Source organism: Equus przewalskii, chromosome 22, assembly GCF_037783145.1.
Source record: "Equus przewalskii isolate Varuska chromosome 22, EquPr2, whole genome shotgun sequence".
In the NCBI taxonomy this organism is placed as follows: Eukaryota; Metazoa; Chordata; class Mammalia; order Perissodactyla; family Equidae; genus Equus; species Equus przewalskii.
In genome coordinates, this window is record NC_091852.1 from 9,086,050 (window position 1) to 9,102,233 (window position 16,184).

The window sequence follows — 16,184 nt, forward strand, 5'->3', positions numbered from 1 at the left end:
TTCAACAGGTCACGTGTTTCCAAACACGTTATCAGGACCCAGACTGCACGTCTACTGTCACCAGGACATCCAAACCATCAGAAATCACAACTGATTTTTTTAAATTTTTATCCTTTTAAACTTCCTCATTTGTGAAGTTGTAAAGAAGGACAGTTGCTTTGCTGTCCTAGTTGAAATTAAGACTCGCAGTCTCCCTCAGTCCTCTGCTTCAGCTGGCTGCTGCGCCCATCTTTATTTGCTGAACTGCACTTCTGGGTATGGACTGGGGGCCGCCAGAAAGCACATCATCGAAGGTGGCTGCATTTCTCTGTTGGCAGACACAATTCCAGAGCCCTGGGGCAGCTGTTAGCTGTTTGCAGGAATATAATTTCTTAAAGTATCAACATCACCTCAAAAGTACCAAGAGAAATCCTGCCAAGCTCGTGGGCAAAATACACATCAACGTTTTCCTATCAGTAGATCAATGAGGGCTGTGATGTCCTGAGAGCAGAGGGAGAAATGGCACTCTGAAGGGTAACTGAGTACTCAGCAGGGGCTAGTAGCGATGGGTGAGCTCTCTGGAGTGCCAGGGTTTACAACCCAGCTCTCCCACATGTGCCTTTGGGAAAGTACTGGGCCTCAGGTTTCTTGTCAGTAGAAGAGGGAAGATAGTAGTACTTGCCTAACAGAAATGATGCAAGAGTCAAATGAGGTAATACAAACAAGTAAAGCACTTAGAACAGTGTCTGATGCAGAGTAAGTGCTCAATAAACAATGATGCCCATAAATTCAGGAAGTGAAGAGAATCCACTGTAAAACCCACCGAGGGAAGTCCCTAAGACATTTTCCATGTCTAATGCTTTGTTTTTAAGGTGTACTTGCTTATAGGAACCAAGGCAGAACACTGCCAGATGGCCAAACCACAGAATCAGTCCAAACCAGAAAGGTCCAAGATGGCAATGGGGTGCCCTGCACAAAAAGGAAACATGTACAAAAGGTACGTGTGGAACAGGAAATGCATGCAAACGGTGTCGTGTGTAAGAAGGGAAGATGTGATGGGGGCCGGCCCCGTGGCTGAGTGGTTAAGTTTTCGTGCTCCACTTCGGCGGCCCAGGGTTTCGCTGGTTCAGATCCTGGGCGCAGACATGGCACTGCTCATCAGGCCACGCTGGGGTGGCATCCCACATGCCACAGCTAGAAGGACCCACAACGAAGAATATACAACTGTGTACTGGGGGGATTCGGGGAGAAAAAGCACGAAAACAAAAGAAGAAGATTGGCAACAGTTGTTAGCTCAGGTGCCAATCTTTAAAAAAAAAAAAGAATCAAAGGGTATAGTTATTAAAAAAAAAAAAAGAAGGGAAGATGTGGGGCTGGCCCAGTGGCGCAGAGGTTAAGTTCGCATGTTCTGCTTCAGCAGCCCAGGGTTCGCCAGTTCGGATCCCAGGTGCAGACATGGCAACCCTTGGCAAGCCATGCTGTGGCAGGCATCCCACATATAAAGTAGAGGAAGATGGGCACGGATGTTAACTCAGGGCCAGTCTGCCTCAGCAAAAAGAGGAGGATTGGCAGCAGATGTTAGGTCAGGGCTAATCTTCCTCAAAAAAAAAAAAAAAAACAAAAAGGGAAGATCTGAGCATGCCCCAAATGCCCCAGAATGATGACTCGAGACCCCTCCCCCTTCAGACCTTATAACCACTCTCTCACTTTCCCTTCTGGAGAAGGTGTTTTAGAACAAGCTCTGGCTCCTCCATTTGTTAATCAACAGCAAAATTTCTGCTCTGCTATTCTATTGGCTGGAGCAGCTCCGGGCAAAATGACACACCTGTGGGTCACCTGTCCCTTAGGGCTCAGGAAAAAAACCTGGTGCAAGACAAAAAAATGGAATCCTATTGACTAAAAACAAAACCCTCCCCTGGTAACATATACATAACATAAAATCTATTATCTTAACCATTTTTAAGTGCGCACGCAGTTCAGTGTCATTAAGTACAATCACATTGTTGTGGTGCCTTCACCACCATCCATCCACAGAACTCTTTCCATCAGGCAAAATGCAGCCTCTGTACCTATTAAGCAATAACCCCCCACCCCACCTCTCCCCAACCCCTGGTAACCTCAAGTCTTCTTTCAGTATGAATCTGCTTACTTCAGCGTCTTCACAGAGGGGAATCATACAGTACTTGTCTTTTTGTGTCTCGATTATTTCACTTAGCATCATGTCCTCCAGCTTAGTCCATGTTGTAGTATATGTCAGGATTTCCTCCCTTTTTAAGGCCATTGACTGTTTAACTTATCAATCTTTTTAAAAAATTTTCAGAAATTAAAGATGTAGATAGGGCCGGCCTGGTGGCGCAGCGGTTAAGTGCGCACGTTCTGCTTCAGTGGCCTGGGGTTCACTGGTTTGGATCCCGGGTGCGGACACGGCACCACTTGGCAAGCCATGTTGTGGGAGGCGTCCCACATATAAAGTAGAGGAAGATGGACACGGATGTTAGCTCAGGGCCAGTCTTCCTCAGCAAAAAGAGGAGGATTGACAGCAGATGTTAGGTCAGGGCTAATCTTCCTCAAAAAAAAAAAAAAAAAAAGATGTAGATAGATAACACCCCTCCTCTCCAGCAAAGGCAAATAACTTCTTGAAACACTCCGTGGAGTTACCTGAAGATACCCATCTCCACAGAAATGCTAATTGGAAAACGAATTTTCTTAAGAAAGGTATTATTCCTTGAGGCAGGCTGTTTACATTAATCAACATTTCTCTAATACTCGTTAGTGTTTTGTAACACTTTTTCAAGTGCCAAGTGTAGCTCGCCAATTCTTCTGAAGTGTGGAGGCTGCGAATGGGGGAAACCAGACCGGTGACTGTCCCCTTGGGGCTTTTTCTGTCCTGGTGAAGCAGTTATTTTTTAAATCATTTTCATTTTGCACAATCACTGCTTATGTGGATGGTGGCTACAAATACTGGAGGGACTGATAGTCACTGTGTGTGAAAAGTCCTAGTTTCCTGCTATTTTCATATTTGCCTCCCTTTAAGGCACTCTAGATTTTCACTGGAAGTTGTGGATTTAATCTGTTCACACACAAACTAGAATCTGCTTACCAGTGTCATGGAAATTTCTCCTTTCAATAAACATAATAGTGATAGGAAAAACAAAATCATGCTAAACGTCTACGATTTAAGAAAAAACCGATGGATGGGGCATTCCAATTGTCAACCTTCAGCTTATGCCTTGTCACTTTTCACGACTTTTCTGGAAAACTATTTACTTATTCGCACATCATAAATATGTGCCTGTGATTCTAGATGAACGGCAAAGATTTAGTGCTACTTTCAAGATTAATATTTAAAGCTTAGTACACAGACCAATAATCCGTTTCAGCTTTATATTTCAAAATATCAAGGAAATTTCAAAATCAAACTAACAATTTATAAATTTCACTGCTAGGCACAAGTGATGAAAAGGCCAGCAGAACAACTATTTATAATGGGAATTAAGAAATTAAAATTGATTTGCTACTACCTTAATCTATAAAGTTTTCTTCATTATTACTAGATATGTATAGCAGATTTTCTGGTGATTCTGAGTTTGATGGCCCACAAAAACGACACATTAAAGGATTGTGAATGTAATGTCCTAAATTATTTAAAGATTTCCATTTTATACTAATTGATAATTAAGGGACATTTGAGACTGAGAATAAACAAACAAAAATAAAATAGCATAAATAATAAAAGAACTAAAAGACCCAGAGCAAAACCTCTGGGTAATATTTGGGTTATTAGTACAACAGCTTTTCCACGGTCAGGAAAAAAAATAAGATCACCGCTTTTTCGCGGTTTTAAAACTACAAACATCATAAGCCAATCTGTGAACTATGAAGGGAATTTCCATTTAACATCTGAAGAAAAAGATGTAGAAATGAACCTAAAATTGTTGTCCCAGATTTATCATGGAAAATTTCAAACATCCAGAAAAGTTGTAAGTAAACTTTATAATAAAATGCATAGCTGCAAACTCTACCCCTAAATTCTATAACTGTAGACTTTTTTGCCAAATTTGCTTTCTCTTTCTCCACACACGCTCTTTATTCTCAGCTGCGGACATCATTTGAAGGTGCATGCTTCACCACACCTCTTCTCAGAAGAACATCCTCCTAGACAACCACAATATTCTTACAGCAAAAACATTAACCATAATTCCCTATTACCTAACATCCAGTCCCCATTAAAACGGCCCAGGAGTGTCTTTCATAGTGCTTGGTTTTTCTGAACGAGGAGCTCATAAAGATTCACATGGTTCTTTGTTTTCAGGGAATGGCCCTCGTCATGTTTTGTCCCCCTCTCATGACACTGACTTTTTAAAGAGCCTAGGCCAGTCAGCTGCAGAAGTTCCCAACATTCTGTATCTGCGTCATTGAACGTGTTCATCTAGGCCTAGACTTCCAATCCAGAGCCCCTGAAGGTACCTAGAATATACTCTTCCCTTCTTGCCCCTTTCCCATCCCCAGCTCACCTGTCTTCAACCATGTAGAACACCCAGAGATCACAGATAAGCTCAACTCAAGCTTTAGCCCTTCAAAGAAATTGCCAGCTTCAGGAAGAAAAGTTATTTAAATGATACTGTCGAAGCAAAAGCTGTTAAGGTCAAAGGAAAGGTGTCTCGGTTTCATGTTGATTTCCTAGCAAGCCCAGGGCCTGCAGCAAGGTGGGTGTGCTCTTGTTATTCCAATATGTACCAAGAGCATCAAAGGGGCTTCCTTTAACCGCTTTTTTCTTTTGTCTACCAAATGTCCTTCAGCTTCTGTTGAGCTAAATGCTAAACTGAAAGAATCTGAAAAAGCATATTATCCCAACTTTTATCAGACTTTAGAATGGGTTAAAAAGCGGGGGAAGTGGCTAACTTCATTGAGACCCATTCTTGTGGTGTGAGCTCGGGGCAGTATTATCTGATCTTGCCCGAAAACACTGTCCTTGCTTTTCAAGGGCATCTCCCTAGTGGACTTGGAAAGTTCTGACAGAAGGCCCCATTCTTGAACTATTTCAAGGAAAACTAATCATGAATCTATTCTATTGGCATGAAAATCTCAAATTAATCAGTCTCCAAGAACACATGGGAGTGTGCCATACGTGTGCACAAGATGGACACAGCCCTAGAAGGGGCACTAATGTGCAGAAGAACATGCTACCATGGCATTTATGTCTGCCCTTCTATGATGGCTTATAAACACAGGCTATTTTGGACTGATACTTCTCTAGAAATACAGACTTAAATAAACACAAGTTCGCCCCAGCTGAGGCAGTGTTCTTCTGCAGGCCGAGTGTTTTTAAAAACGTGATTGGCCAGCTAAGAAGTTTATCCGCCTGGTGCCTCAAATTCTCAAACAGTTTATTTGAATACCGTGTGAATGGCTAATCTCCTACAAGTTTTGGGGCTTTAACAAGGTAAACAAATGGGTAGGCTGTGAAAGTAAACACTGCATTTCCTCCCAGGCTCATCCTCCTCTCCAAAATTCCGCTCCTGGCTCCTCTCACTAGTCCCAGCCTTTCCCTTCCCAAGCATGGTCTCCTGTATCCTGCAAAAGTACTGAAATTGCAAAGGAGACATTTTTAATTATAAGTACTACAGTAATGAATTCAAGTACACTCGTTTATCATAAAGGGCTTTCCCATCTGTCTCTAAAGTATACTTAAAAAGGCTGTGTATTTGATAACATTAGCACCAAGCATCTTCCCACATGTTAATGTTCAGTGTTTTAGATGTTCACTCCCCCTACCCCCAAGGACAGCACGGTGGTGGTTCCAGAAAAAGCACATTTATCTCTGTGTTTGGGAGTGCCTGTGTGGTCTCTTCCTCATTTATTTGCACTCCAGTCCTCAGGGACAGCATCGCAATCCCCGTAGGCAAAGGGAGATTAAGGAACGGGGCTGTCTGCTTCTCCCCACCCCGATGGAGAAGGGAAAACAACTTCTCTGAGTCCCACAAGTTCTTCTGGCCACTGTACAAATTGTTCTTGAGCATGGAGGGTTTCCAAAAGCCCTAATTAGCAACTCACAGCAAACATTTCTTTGCATTAGCTAATGATCCGGCTACACGTGTAAGCAAACAGAACCAACATATCTAATCAATGCTGAAAAACCAACCAAATGCCTATTAAACATCTGGATGTAATTTTCTAGTTAGAACAAAATGAAAACATATGCAGGTTCCTTTGATCTGCATCTTAACAAAGAAATTGTTGATAAAAAAGCATACTGGTCAGTCAATGTGTCATTTTCATAAAGTCTGCTCGTTTCTCTTCAAATGCTCCCAGTTTAATTTAGTTGGTTTCCTGCAATCTCTAATTTTACCATGTTGTGTGAAACCGCAAGAGATTCTTTGGATGTGATTTTATTTGAGGTTTTACTGCTGCATGGATCTGCTACTGACTTTTTTTTCCTTTTCTGCTTTCTCCCTCCCACCCCCTACACCCATCCTGCCCTTTTCTTTGGTAAAGGGATGGAGAAAAAAGGTTATAAAGCAATGCTAGGAAAATTTCTCCTGGAGTCTACATTCTTAGGTTGAAGAAAACTCCCAGGTTAAAAAAAAAAAAAGTCAAGTGAGGAAATGTATAAGCAAGATCTCACAGCTAAAAGGAAAAGAAAATGACAAAAGTGATCTTCTAAAAATTAACCTTATTATTTCAAATAAAAAGTAACAGATTTGAAAGAAGATGCATAACTTCCATGACCAACATCCATAATTTTTCCTATTGTGTCTTGTACCTATATTACTTAAGATCTAGTTTTTGTAATTACTTTTGCTACTGCTGATTGAAAATCTGATAGTCAGCAAGAAAGGAATGGAAATATACCCACATACGCATCAATGATAAAATAAACAATCTGGCAATCTTTTTCGTCTCTTTTGCAGAAGATAAAAAGGGAACTTTTTTTCAGAGACAATTTCCTATGGAAGCAGAGTACTTAATATTATTTCATGTAAAAACATCATCAACATATGAATATGTTAAAGGTAAAGAAGATTATGGTTAACAGACTTTAAATAGAAGACCAAAATTATAGATTTCATGAGTAGGACTATTTTCTTTTAAACAGGCTGTAGGCAATCTGCACATATATTATTTATTTAAAACATAAGATTAAAGCTACTTGATTGTTTAAACACCATCATTTGTAATGCAGTTTGATGAGAGTTTTGTAGTATAATTATTACAGCATGACAATCACAGAGAAAATATGACCTTGAAAAGGGGCCCAGCCTTCTCCCTGTCTCAAGGAGGATGCACTGCACGAGAAAGGAGCCGTCGAAAACCAACTTGTCTTTATACACACAATTAAAGGGCTTCCAATTTTAAAGTCATTACTCTTTCTTTTCTCCAGATACTTCGCTATACGGAAATCGGAAGGCCTGGTGTTTCAAACTCTACTGGTAAGAAAGCACTAGTTAAAAGAGGATTTCCAATTTTTATCCATGGCAAATTGGGAAATACAGTGAGCAGACATGTTAGCTGTGAAAAGCTGGGTTAGACAATTTTTAAAGACAATGTATTAGAACTGATTTTGAAGAGGACGAGGAGGGAAGAGAAGAAGGGAAGCAGCAATACTTTTGCTCCTGTCTCAGAATACACCAGTTTAATTTCTCCGTTTAAACCTAATTACCAGTGTGTGCCCGTAAATCAAAGCAAAGCCTGGGTAATCCAGGGAGAAGTCTCAGTTGCCCTAGCCGTCCTGGCACACACAGGCATTATTTGTGGCATGCAAGCACTTTCTACACAGTCCTGGAGCTGATTATGGGATGAAATGACCACGGACTGGCATACGAGGCCCAACCACTAGATGAAGATTTCAAGGAACAAAGCCCACCAAAGGACAAAGCTGAGCTGCCCATGGATCACACGGATTTCAAAAAAGTCCTGTATGTGGAGGAGCAAGCCTGCTCTTGTCACAAACAGATTTAACCAAGGACAGAGGGGCAGTGCCTCGTTCCTTTTCATTCTCCATGTCAGCAAAAGGAGTAACAAAACCCCTTCCCCAACCCCACTTAATGAGCACAGTGCAAAGCCACAACACCAAACTTGTTTAAGAATTTACTACGGCCTTATACAGACTGGCTAAAATTGCCCCTTTAACTTTTCATTTATAAATTGATATTTGGGATTGATGCAATTATAGACAAATCAATATCATACATATTTAAAAATGACTCCAACAGTAAAATATATGATCTAAAATGATTATTTTAATATTTCAAGAAAAAGATCTCTGTAAAAACAAATCTTTGAATAGAATGTATTTCTATTTAAATAAGTGCCTTTCCGTTAGTCTCTTGAAAGCAAAATAACGGGATAAGCGGAGGTTAATACCAAAATCTTAAGTAGGTTCCAACACAAGATGAAAGCTTGTCAAAGATGTGTCCTCTCATGGAAGAATTCACCACCATTTGGCTAAAATAGCATTATTCACTCACCAATCATGTGGAAATAGCTCAACCGAACTGTTCTTTAAACAAAAGTATGAGTGCGGCAATATTAAAGTTTTTCTGCTGTGTAGTGTATTTAAAGAAACATGCAAAAACTGGAGACTTACACAGTATGCCCTGTTTGTTTAAAATCTCAAAATCCCTTTTAAGTCAAGGTCTGCCTCCTAAGAATGTTAGCCATGTCATTCACCCATCGCTTCCCATTTAGCTCTTTACGCAGCTCAGCCTGGGGTACCACCCCAGCTATGGGGGTGGGGTGGGCAGGACAGGTTTTTCAGGTCTTGATAATGGCTTATCCCATTGTCTCCCTTTGTTTCCAGGAACTGGAAACAGACTCTTGGTCATGTTGCTGAGAGGCCCCTAAGACTCTCAGTTGCCCCCTACCCCCTAATACAGCGAAATCCGGACTTTTAAGACAAGAACCTGAAATTTCGCGCCACGGGCGAAGCATCGCATCTGCTATTGGGACACGCGTGCTTGACCCTGGCAGCACTTTGGGTATCCTTCCCGCCAAACGAAGGCGGGCCGACTTTTTTGCAAAGTGGTTTGAAATCCTCCAATAAAACCCCAATCCTATTTCCTTGGGTGCAAAGCGGGTGAGAGCCTTAAAAGCCTAGTCTGACGCGACTGGTATACGTACACCAGTCAATGCGCTGCCCCTTTATGCATTTTCCACCAAGTGCACAGTCCACTCCTTCTTGTGCATACGCGAAAAGGTAGCTCAAGGAAAAACAAACCTCTGAGAAATTTTAGAATGTGACCTCACTTTCAGAATAGTAGCATCAAACAAGGGGCCAGCACCAAAAGACGCGTTTGGCTTGAACTACCAAAAAGCTCCCCCCTCAAGAAACTCCTCGGTTAGTCTATGCGTTACTTTCACTGAGATCTGAGGATTTTCACTAAAGGGAAAAGTGAACGAGTAGCAGGATTTTTGCAAACTCGAACCCCCAGCTGCCGCGGCTCCACGCTCGCCGGTCCCTCCCGCTCGCGCGCACCCGCGCGCTCCCTCGCCAGCCCACGTTACTTTGATTGACAGCCCGGCCCCGCCGCTCTCCTTCCCACCGACCTTCCCATCCACGGTGCCAATCTCCGCGCCTCGCCGCTTCCCATTGGCTGGTTTCGGCGTCCCGCGGCTCCTCCAGGAACAGTTCCTCACCGAGCCCGGGAGGACGCGGCTTGCGGAGGAGGGGTGGGGGTGGGGTGGGAGGGGAGACGAGGGAGACGGCGGAGATGGAAGCGAGTGGGGCGCGAGAGGCGGTGGGAGGGAGAACGGCCCGTCCGGTGCTGCGCTGCCATAGGCTCCAGGGATGCGTTACGTCACCACCCCACGTTGGGCGCGGCGCCCTCGATTGGCTGACGCGGGCCGCCCCTGGCCCCCTCCCAGCGGCTGGCTCACGTCCCCTGCCGGCTCCGCTCGCGCCCCCGCCCGCGCCGGGCTGGGCGGGGCCCGCGCTGGTTAGCTCTGGAGTGTGAAACCGCGTGTTAATGTAACCGGCGCGAGAGGCGCGGGCGGCGGCGGCGGGAGCGGCGGCTGCAGGCGCAGCAGCGGCGGCGGATACCCTGTGCTCCGCGTCCCCGAGGCAGCCGATTGCGCCACCCCCACCCTCTCACGGCCGGGCGGGACCCGCGCCACCAGCCGGGACCTCTGTCGGCCCGCGGCGACTTAACCCCCCCCGGTTGCCGCCGCCGCGACTACTCTGGACTCGCCCGCCGAGTTTGCCCGCCGGGGAGGGAGGCCGAGCGGCGGAGCGCACTCCTGCTCCTCTCCCCACCGTCTCGTGGATGTCGTCCCCCGGGTCGTGAGAGAACTTTGCAGCGGGCTGGAGCGCCCTTCGCGGAGAGGCAGACGAAGGGGAGGAAAGAAAGGACCGAGGAAGGGGCTCGCAGAAAGGGGCCGGGCCGGTCGTGCGGGGCGAGTGCGCGCGGGCGCGGCGCCCTGATGCGCCCCTGGCTGGCGGAGCAGCGGGCGGCTGCGGGACTGCCCTCCGCCGATTAGCCCCGTCGGGCCGGGCGGGTTTGTGCGAGCGCGGAGAACAGCGAGTGCCGGCGGCGCGGGGCGTGCCGAGCCGCCTCCCGGCGCGCCCTCCGCACTTTCCCCGCCTCGGCGTCATCCCGCGCTCCTCGGCTCGGGCTGAGGCTGCGGAGCGCCGGGCGCGGAGCCTCCACCGCGGCCCGGCCCCCGCTCCCCGCCGCCTCCCGGGGGCCCACGAGCGCCCTGCCAAAGGCGCTGCCCGGCCCCGCGGGGGTCGGCCTCGAACGGCCTCAGGTTTGTTTGTGTGGGGTTAGCCGGGGGCCTCGCGCCACCTGCACCTCGCCCGCCGCCGGCGCCGCGGGAAAAACTCGGAGAGGAGGCGGACCGGAGCAGAGCGGAGGAAGGCGGCCCGCCTGGATCTGTTTGCCCGGGACGGTGCCGCGCGCGCGGATCTCCGAGGGGAGAGCGGCCGGAGTCACCTCACCCCACCTCCCCGCCCGGGCGGCCGAGGCCCGCGGTTTGGAGCGCAGCCCCCGCGCCGTCTTCCTGGGCGCCGGCGTCGCCGCGCCGGTCCTTGGTGCAGCCGGGCCCGGGCTGCCCCGCGATGTGGCCCTGAGCGCGGGAGCCCGCAGCGGCGGGAGCAGCGGCAGCCGGGCGCCGAGTGGCCGGTGCGCCCCGCCGAGCGCGCCTGCGTGCGTGGCCAGCGCGCCCCCCGCGCTCCCCGTTTCTGCCTGGCTTCTCGGCTTAATTTTCCTCGGCGGGATTAAAGTTGGAAATTGAGCGGAGAATTGAGTTGCCCGGGAACAGAGCCGCGGCCGCCGCCAGAGCGATGTTCCCGCAGAGCCGGCACCCGGTGAGGCGCGGCCCGGTGGCTGATGGGGGCAGGGTAGTGATGTGGGGGGGGGCACGCTCCCTTTGACGTAGGGGGACGGGTGGCTACTACATTCTGGAGGACCCTCTTGCCCCCAGGGGTGCAAGGGTGGGGAGGCCCCGGGCCCTCTCCTCGTGGGGTGGGGAGTGGGCTGAAACTCAATTTCCATCCTTTCCTCCGGGCTCCCTCCTACTTGACGTCTAGACAGGGCGGGCGGGCGCGCCCGGGGAGGCTGGGGTTTCTCTCCCGCAGCCACATTCTCCCCCTTCCTCGAGGCGGGTAGGGCGCCCCCCCCCTTTGCCTTTCGTCTCGCCGATTTGCATGTCAATGCGGCCCCCGTTCCGGCGCGCCTGGAGGTGGCCCCGGCGACTCTGGGAACGGGGATCGTAAGGGAGTTGTTTTTCTCCTCCGGTCTCCGGGGTCATTATCGCCCCCATGGGGGGAGGGAGCGGCGACAGCGATGATAGTCTGACCTGGTCCTCCCGGGCTGCCCGGGAGCCCTTTTACCTCCAGCCAGGTGACCGGGGCGCACTTACCGCGACCTGCCCAGGATGCCAGAAGAGGCTCCAAGCCCCTTTAGGGGTCGGGGCAGGATCCAGTTTACCTCTCCCCAAAGTGAAGCGCAAACTCGAGTTCCGGGCTGCGTTTTCCTCCATTTCTAACTTTATTTTTTGTTTGTCCCACCCACTCTTGCGTCCTCGGACTTATTGCTTTATCCATCCGCCCGCATCCCCGTCCCTTGTGCCCCTCGCCGGTCACCCCCAGACGCCGCACCAGGCTGCAGGCCAGCCCTTCAAGTTTACTATCCCGGAGTCCCTGGACCGGATTAAAGAGGAATTCCAGTTCCTGCAGGCGCAGTATCACAGGTGCGTGTCCGGCCGCGCCGGGCCAGTGGTCGCCCGGGCAGCCTCGTGGCCCTCTTCGCCCAGCCTGGTGGCGGCGGCGGTGGCTGTACTTAGTGCTTGCGTCCAGGCGGTGGCGTGTGGAGTCGCAGTTAAGACCTGTCATTCACGTTACCCCCTCTCCTGGCTCTTCCCGGGCCGCCTCTTCTCTTGTCTCCTCCTTCTCCCATTGTTTCCTTTTGCGCGTTTGCTGCTGTCCCAGGGAGTCTATTTTCGTGTATTTGGAGTTGCATGAGAACCGTCAATATTTGCACTTCATTTATTTATTTTGCAACAGGCTGAGCTGAAACCTTGGTTCAATCGATGCCCCAGCCCTGGAGTGCGGGTTCAGGGAGGCAAAGCCAGTGTTGAAATCGCTGTTTGCCATACTAGAGAATTGGGTTGTCTGAGGCAAAGTCCATTATGGAAGGCTCCATGCTTTTAGCGGTGCCCTTCATTGGTGGTGATGAGGGGAGTGGATAGTGTGTAGGGGAAAGCTACCTGCTTTGGCGTCATTCTGGATTGGTTTGGGTAGAACAAGAGACTTAAGTCACATTTACATTCATCTCAGCTTTAGTTTTTTCATCTAATGACACCTACTTAAAAAGATTTATAAATGAAAACTATGTGAAAAGTACCCACTGCAGTGGACTTTCCAGAAACGTTAGTTTTTTCCTTTGCTCTTTTGAAATCTTAGCTGATTAGAGCTAAGAAATAACTGTGTAATGACGGTTTTTATTTTTGTCATGCTTGAGAAAAAGCACGGATATTTGAGTGTGAATGTTCTTATTTTGGCAGAGGCTTTCTGATTGTTGACTTTTTGTCTACTTGAGGATGATACGCTCTAAGCTTGAGGCGTACCTGCCCACACCCCATTTACCAGGCAGGGAGGACTTCAGCCCACTTAATTGCAGTAGCTACTTGCCATGTTTTGGCAGGAATTTAAAAACCAACAATTTAAAATGTCCTAAGAGGGACCAAGAACTGTGGAAGTAACTTTACAGGTACAATTTTCAAACCCACAGACTTGAGTTGGCAAAGATAGAATAGCGTATGTCTGCGACTGCAGATTGTGCAAAGGCCAGATTTTGGTGGAGTCCAGAGAAGTGAACTTCTGTGCAGGGAAGTAGGAGTGAGCAGATCACCAGGAGGAGGAATCAGTCTTCTGGGGACATCAGAGGGTTTGACACATTTCTCATTCTTGGCATCTGACCAGGTGTGCACCAAGAAGAAAGAGAACAGGAGCTGAATGGATACCCAGTAGTGTCCACCTTATTCCTTTTTCCTCTTAAATCCAAGGACAAAGCTTTTGGGTGTTTACCTCGATAGTTTATGACTTTTCCAAATTGGTCTGTGTTTTTACTTGAAGTGCAAATATGTGAGGCAGATGTTAAAACAAGTGACATAATGTTTACATTAAGTTGCCTGTTTTGTTTTCGTAGCCTTAAATTGGAATGTGAGAAACTGGCAAGTGAAAAGACAGAAATGCAGAGGCACTATGTGATGGTAGGTATCAAAGATTAGACTTTTTCCCTTTTCATGTAACATTAGCAAATATGTGTTGTTAGCATTACAAAATGTGAGCTAATGAAATGCCTGATTCTCTTCTTTTTACAGTATTATGAAATGTCATATGGATTAAACATAGAAATGCATAAACAGGTAAGCTTTAGTTAAATCTTAAGCTAAAATGAGAAATCAGTCATTAAAATTGTGTAATACTGGCTTTGTCCTCAGTAGTGGGGGGAACGTATGCCATTTTCCTGCCTCGGTTTCTCTTTCTCTGTGTTGGTGGTAGTGTTCTGCAGCAAAAGTCGCTTCTTGACAATTACAGAATGTTTCAGTGACTAGGTGAGAGGTGCTTTGGAAATGTAAACCAGCCTGTTTACAGGCAGATAGGAATTGAGACTCTGAGTTTACTTTTCCACCTGGATGGGTTTATTCTCCTCTTGAAAGATCTGGGTGTCCTGTAGAGTTGCTGAAGTTCTGAAGAGCTAATGTTTTGTTCTGGTTTGAAAAGAAGTGGGGACCTGTAGGGGAAAGAAAGGTATTTGGGTGTGTCTTTAAATCAGGTTAAACAAGGTATATAACTACAGAGTTTTCTTTATGCTTTGGGGCTGCATAAAATGACACTCAGGATTAGTGGCCTATTAGCAAACACGTTTTAAAAAAAATTTCTCAGTTGATGCAGGTTTGGAGGTGAAAAAAGCATTCTTTTATGGCCACAGCATATGTCAGGAGTTGCTTCAGTCCTAGTGGTTTTAAAAGCATGAAAAGATTAGTGACTGGAAACCTCTAGCTATGACTATGAGTTTGCAAGTTCCCATAAAATTCACACTTATGGCTACTATAATGGTGTATAAAAAGAGTATTGAGCTGGAACAAGGCACTAAGGACCTCATAAGAGAAGAAAAGCTAAATGATTGCTCAGCCCAAAGGACCCTCAATTGAGTAGTCATTGTCTGCCAAAGAAAGCATTAATGGCAGGGTGTAAGTATGCTGGAGATATGCTGACATTCACTTTTTCATCAAGACGCTGGTACAATAAGTCTTTTAGAAATCGATTGCCTCTTAAAAAATTATCATCAGATGAGGTTGCACAGTTGGACACATTTCAAAGTGCAACAATACAATTCTTACTTGATGTATATGTGCTATTTCATCTCAAACTCTTGTTTCATTAAATTAAAGAGCATGGCTGACCGGCTGGGGCACAGTGGAGAAATTGATTAGTTCAGCCTTCAGATCTTCCTTATATTCAAAGACTTTCATTAAGCAAGTGTGTTTCAGAGTTGAATTCTGCTTTTGTAACTCTGCACTCTTTGATTTTTAATTCATCATAGATTTCATAATGTTAAGTTATCATCGTGTACATTAGATCTGTCCTCAGATTTGTGTTTGGAAAGAGAGAGTGAAGTTCAAGGCCTTTCATTAATAATATAATCGGGCCTTTAAAAATACTGATTTTATTCAGATCTGCAAAGCTGGTAGCCTAGTTTATGTTGAGTTTGTGCCTTTGTTTTTGTGTGTTTAAATGGCTAGTGCCTGATTGAGGCAGTTGTAACTTGTTGATAGTAATTGGGCCAGAAGATCTATGGTCATGTGAATGAATTATGCAAATAAACTTTTCAAGGAGTTCTAACCTGCCACTTTTTTTTTTTAAGTTAACCCTAAAGGCACATACTTTTTGCTAACAAGTATTCTGGAAGAGTAAGAGAAGACTGAGCTTTTTCTTAAACTCGTAAACTCAAAGGATTTGCTAACCTCACCGACTCTTTTTTTTACAAGGGAACTCCACCTCTGTGTGATGTTGGATGCTGGTGCTGGATTTACTGGGGGGCCTAAGGAGGTGTGTAATTCTTCTGGGTTCCTGTAGGTTACATGGCAGAGTGACCTCTTCTTTATTGTTTAGGAAGAAAGGGCAAAAATGGTCAGGAACCCCCACGGTGTGAAAATAGTTTTCAGATGAGTTTCTGTACTCCATCGGGTGTTTGTGGGTATATGTTGTCTGGCCATGAGGCAGTATGCATTAATAATATGCTGTGTATAATTGGCTCAGTAATTTAAAAAATGCAAAAAGCTGGGAGATGCCATGTTTTTCATAGGAGCGTATTAAGCCCCCTGAAATTTAGTTTATATTGTAAATGCTGACAGACCCTTAACTAGAGTGGTGTGGAAAGCAGTGCTATAATTCAGTTTAAAGTGGCCTTACATTTGAAAAACATCCTTCTGAATGTCACACATTAATAATAAGTTCTGAGGAGGCTTTTGGTTCAGCAAGTAATCATAATTCTTATTAAAACTGGTGACGTCTGGCCCCCAGGGTGTAGCCAGGCTCAAATTGATGCTTTTTGCCGCCTGATCACCAGCATGGCCTAAGTGCTCATTATATTGTAGAGAGGGCCTTTGGAGCTCTCATTAGATTTGACAGGAATTCTCTCTAGGGGGAACCTGGGCATTAGCAAGACTCCTGACAGGCTGAAATTAGTCCTGCTTTATGG

The 16,184-nt window shown here is 46.5% G+C and overlaps 1 protein-coding gene across 5 annotated transcripts in view; it reads left to right on the forward strand.

Moving 5' to 3' along the window:
* The first annotated feature begins 9,810 nt into the window (after nt 1-9,810).
* The window catches only part of LOC103555370 (transducin-like enhancer protein 1), an 83,456-nt gene continuing 77,082 nt past the window's right edge, over nt 9,811-16,184 (forward strand). For 3 of the 5 annotated variants that reach the window (XM_070590871.1, XM_070590873.1, XM_070590874.1), the window contains exons 1-4: nt 9,913-11,284; nt 12,068-12,168; nt 13,626-13,689; nt 13,801-13,845. In XM_070590871.1, coding sequence (XP_070446972.1) covers nt 11,261-11,284; nt 12,068-12,168; nt 13,626-13,689; nt 13,801-13,845 — 234 coding nt within the window. In that variant the 5' untranslated portion in view covers nt 9,913-11,260. Of the gene's footprint in view, nt 11,285-12,067; nt 12,169-13,625; nt 13,690-13,800; nt 13,846-16,184 lie in introns of all 5 variants that reach the window. The other 2 variants (XM_070590872.1, XM_070590870.1) reach the window with 2 other exon arrangements.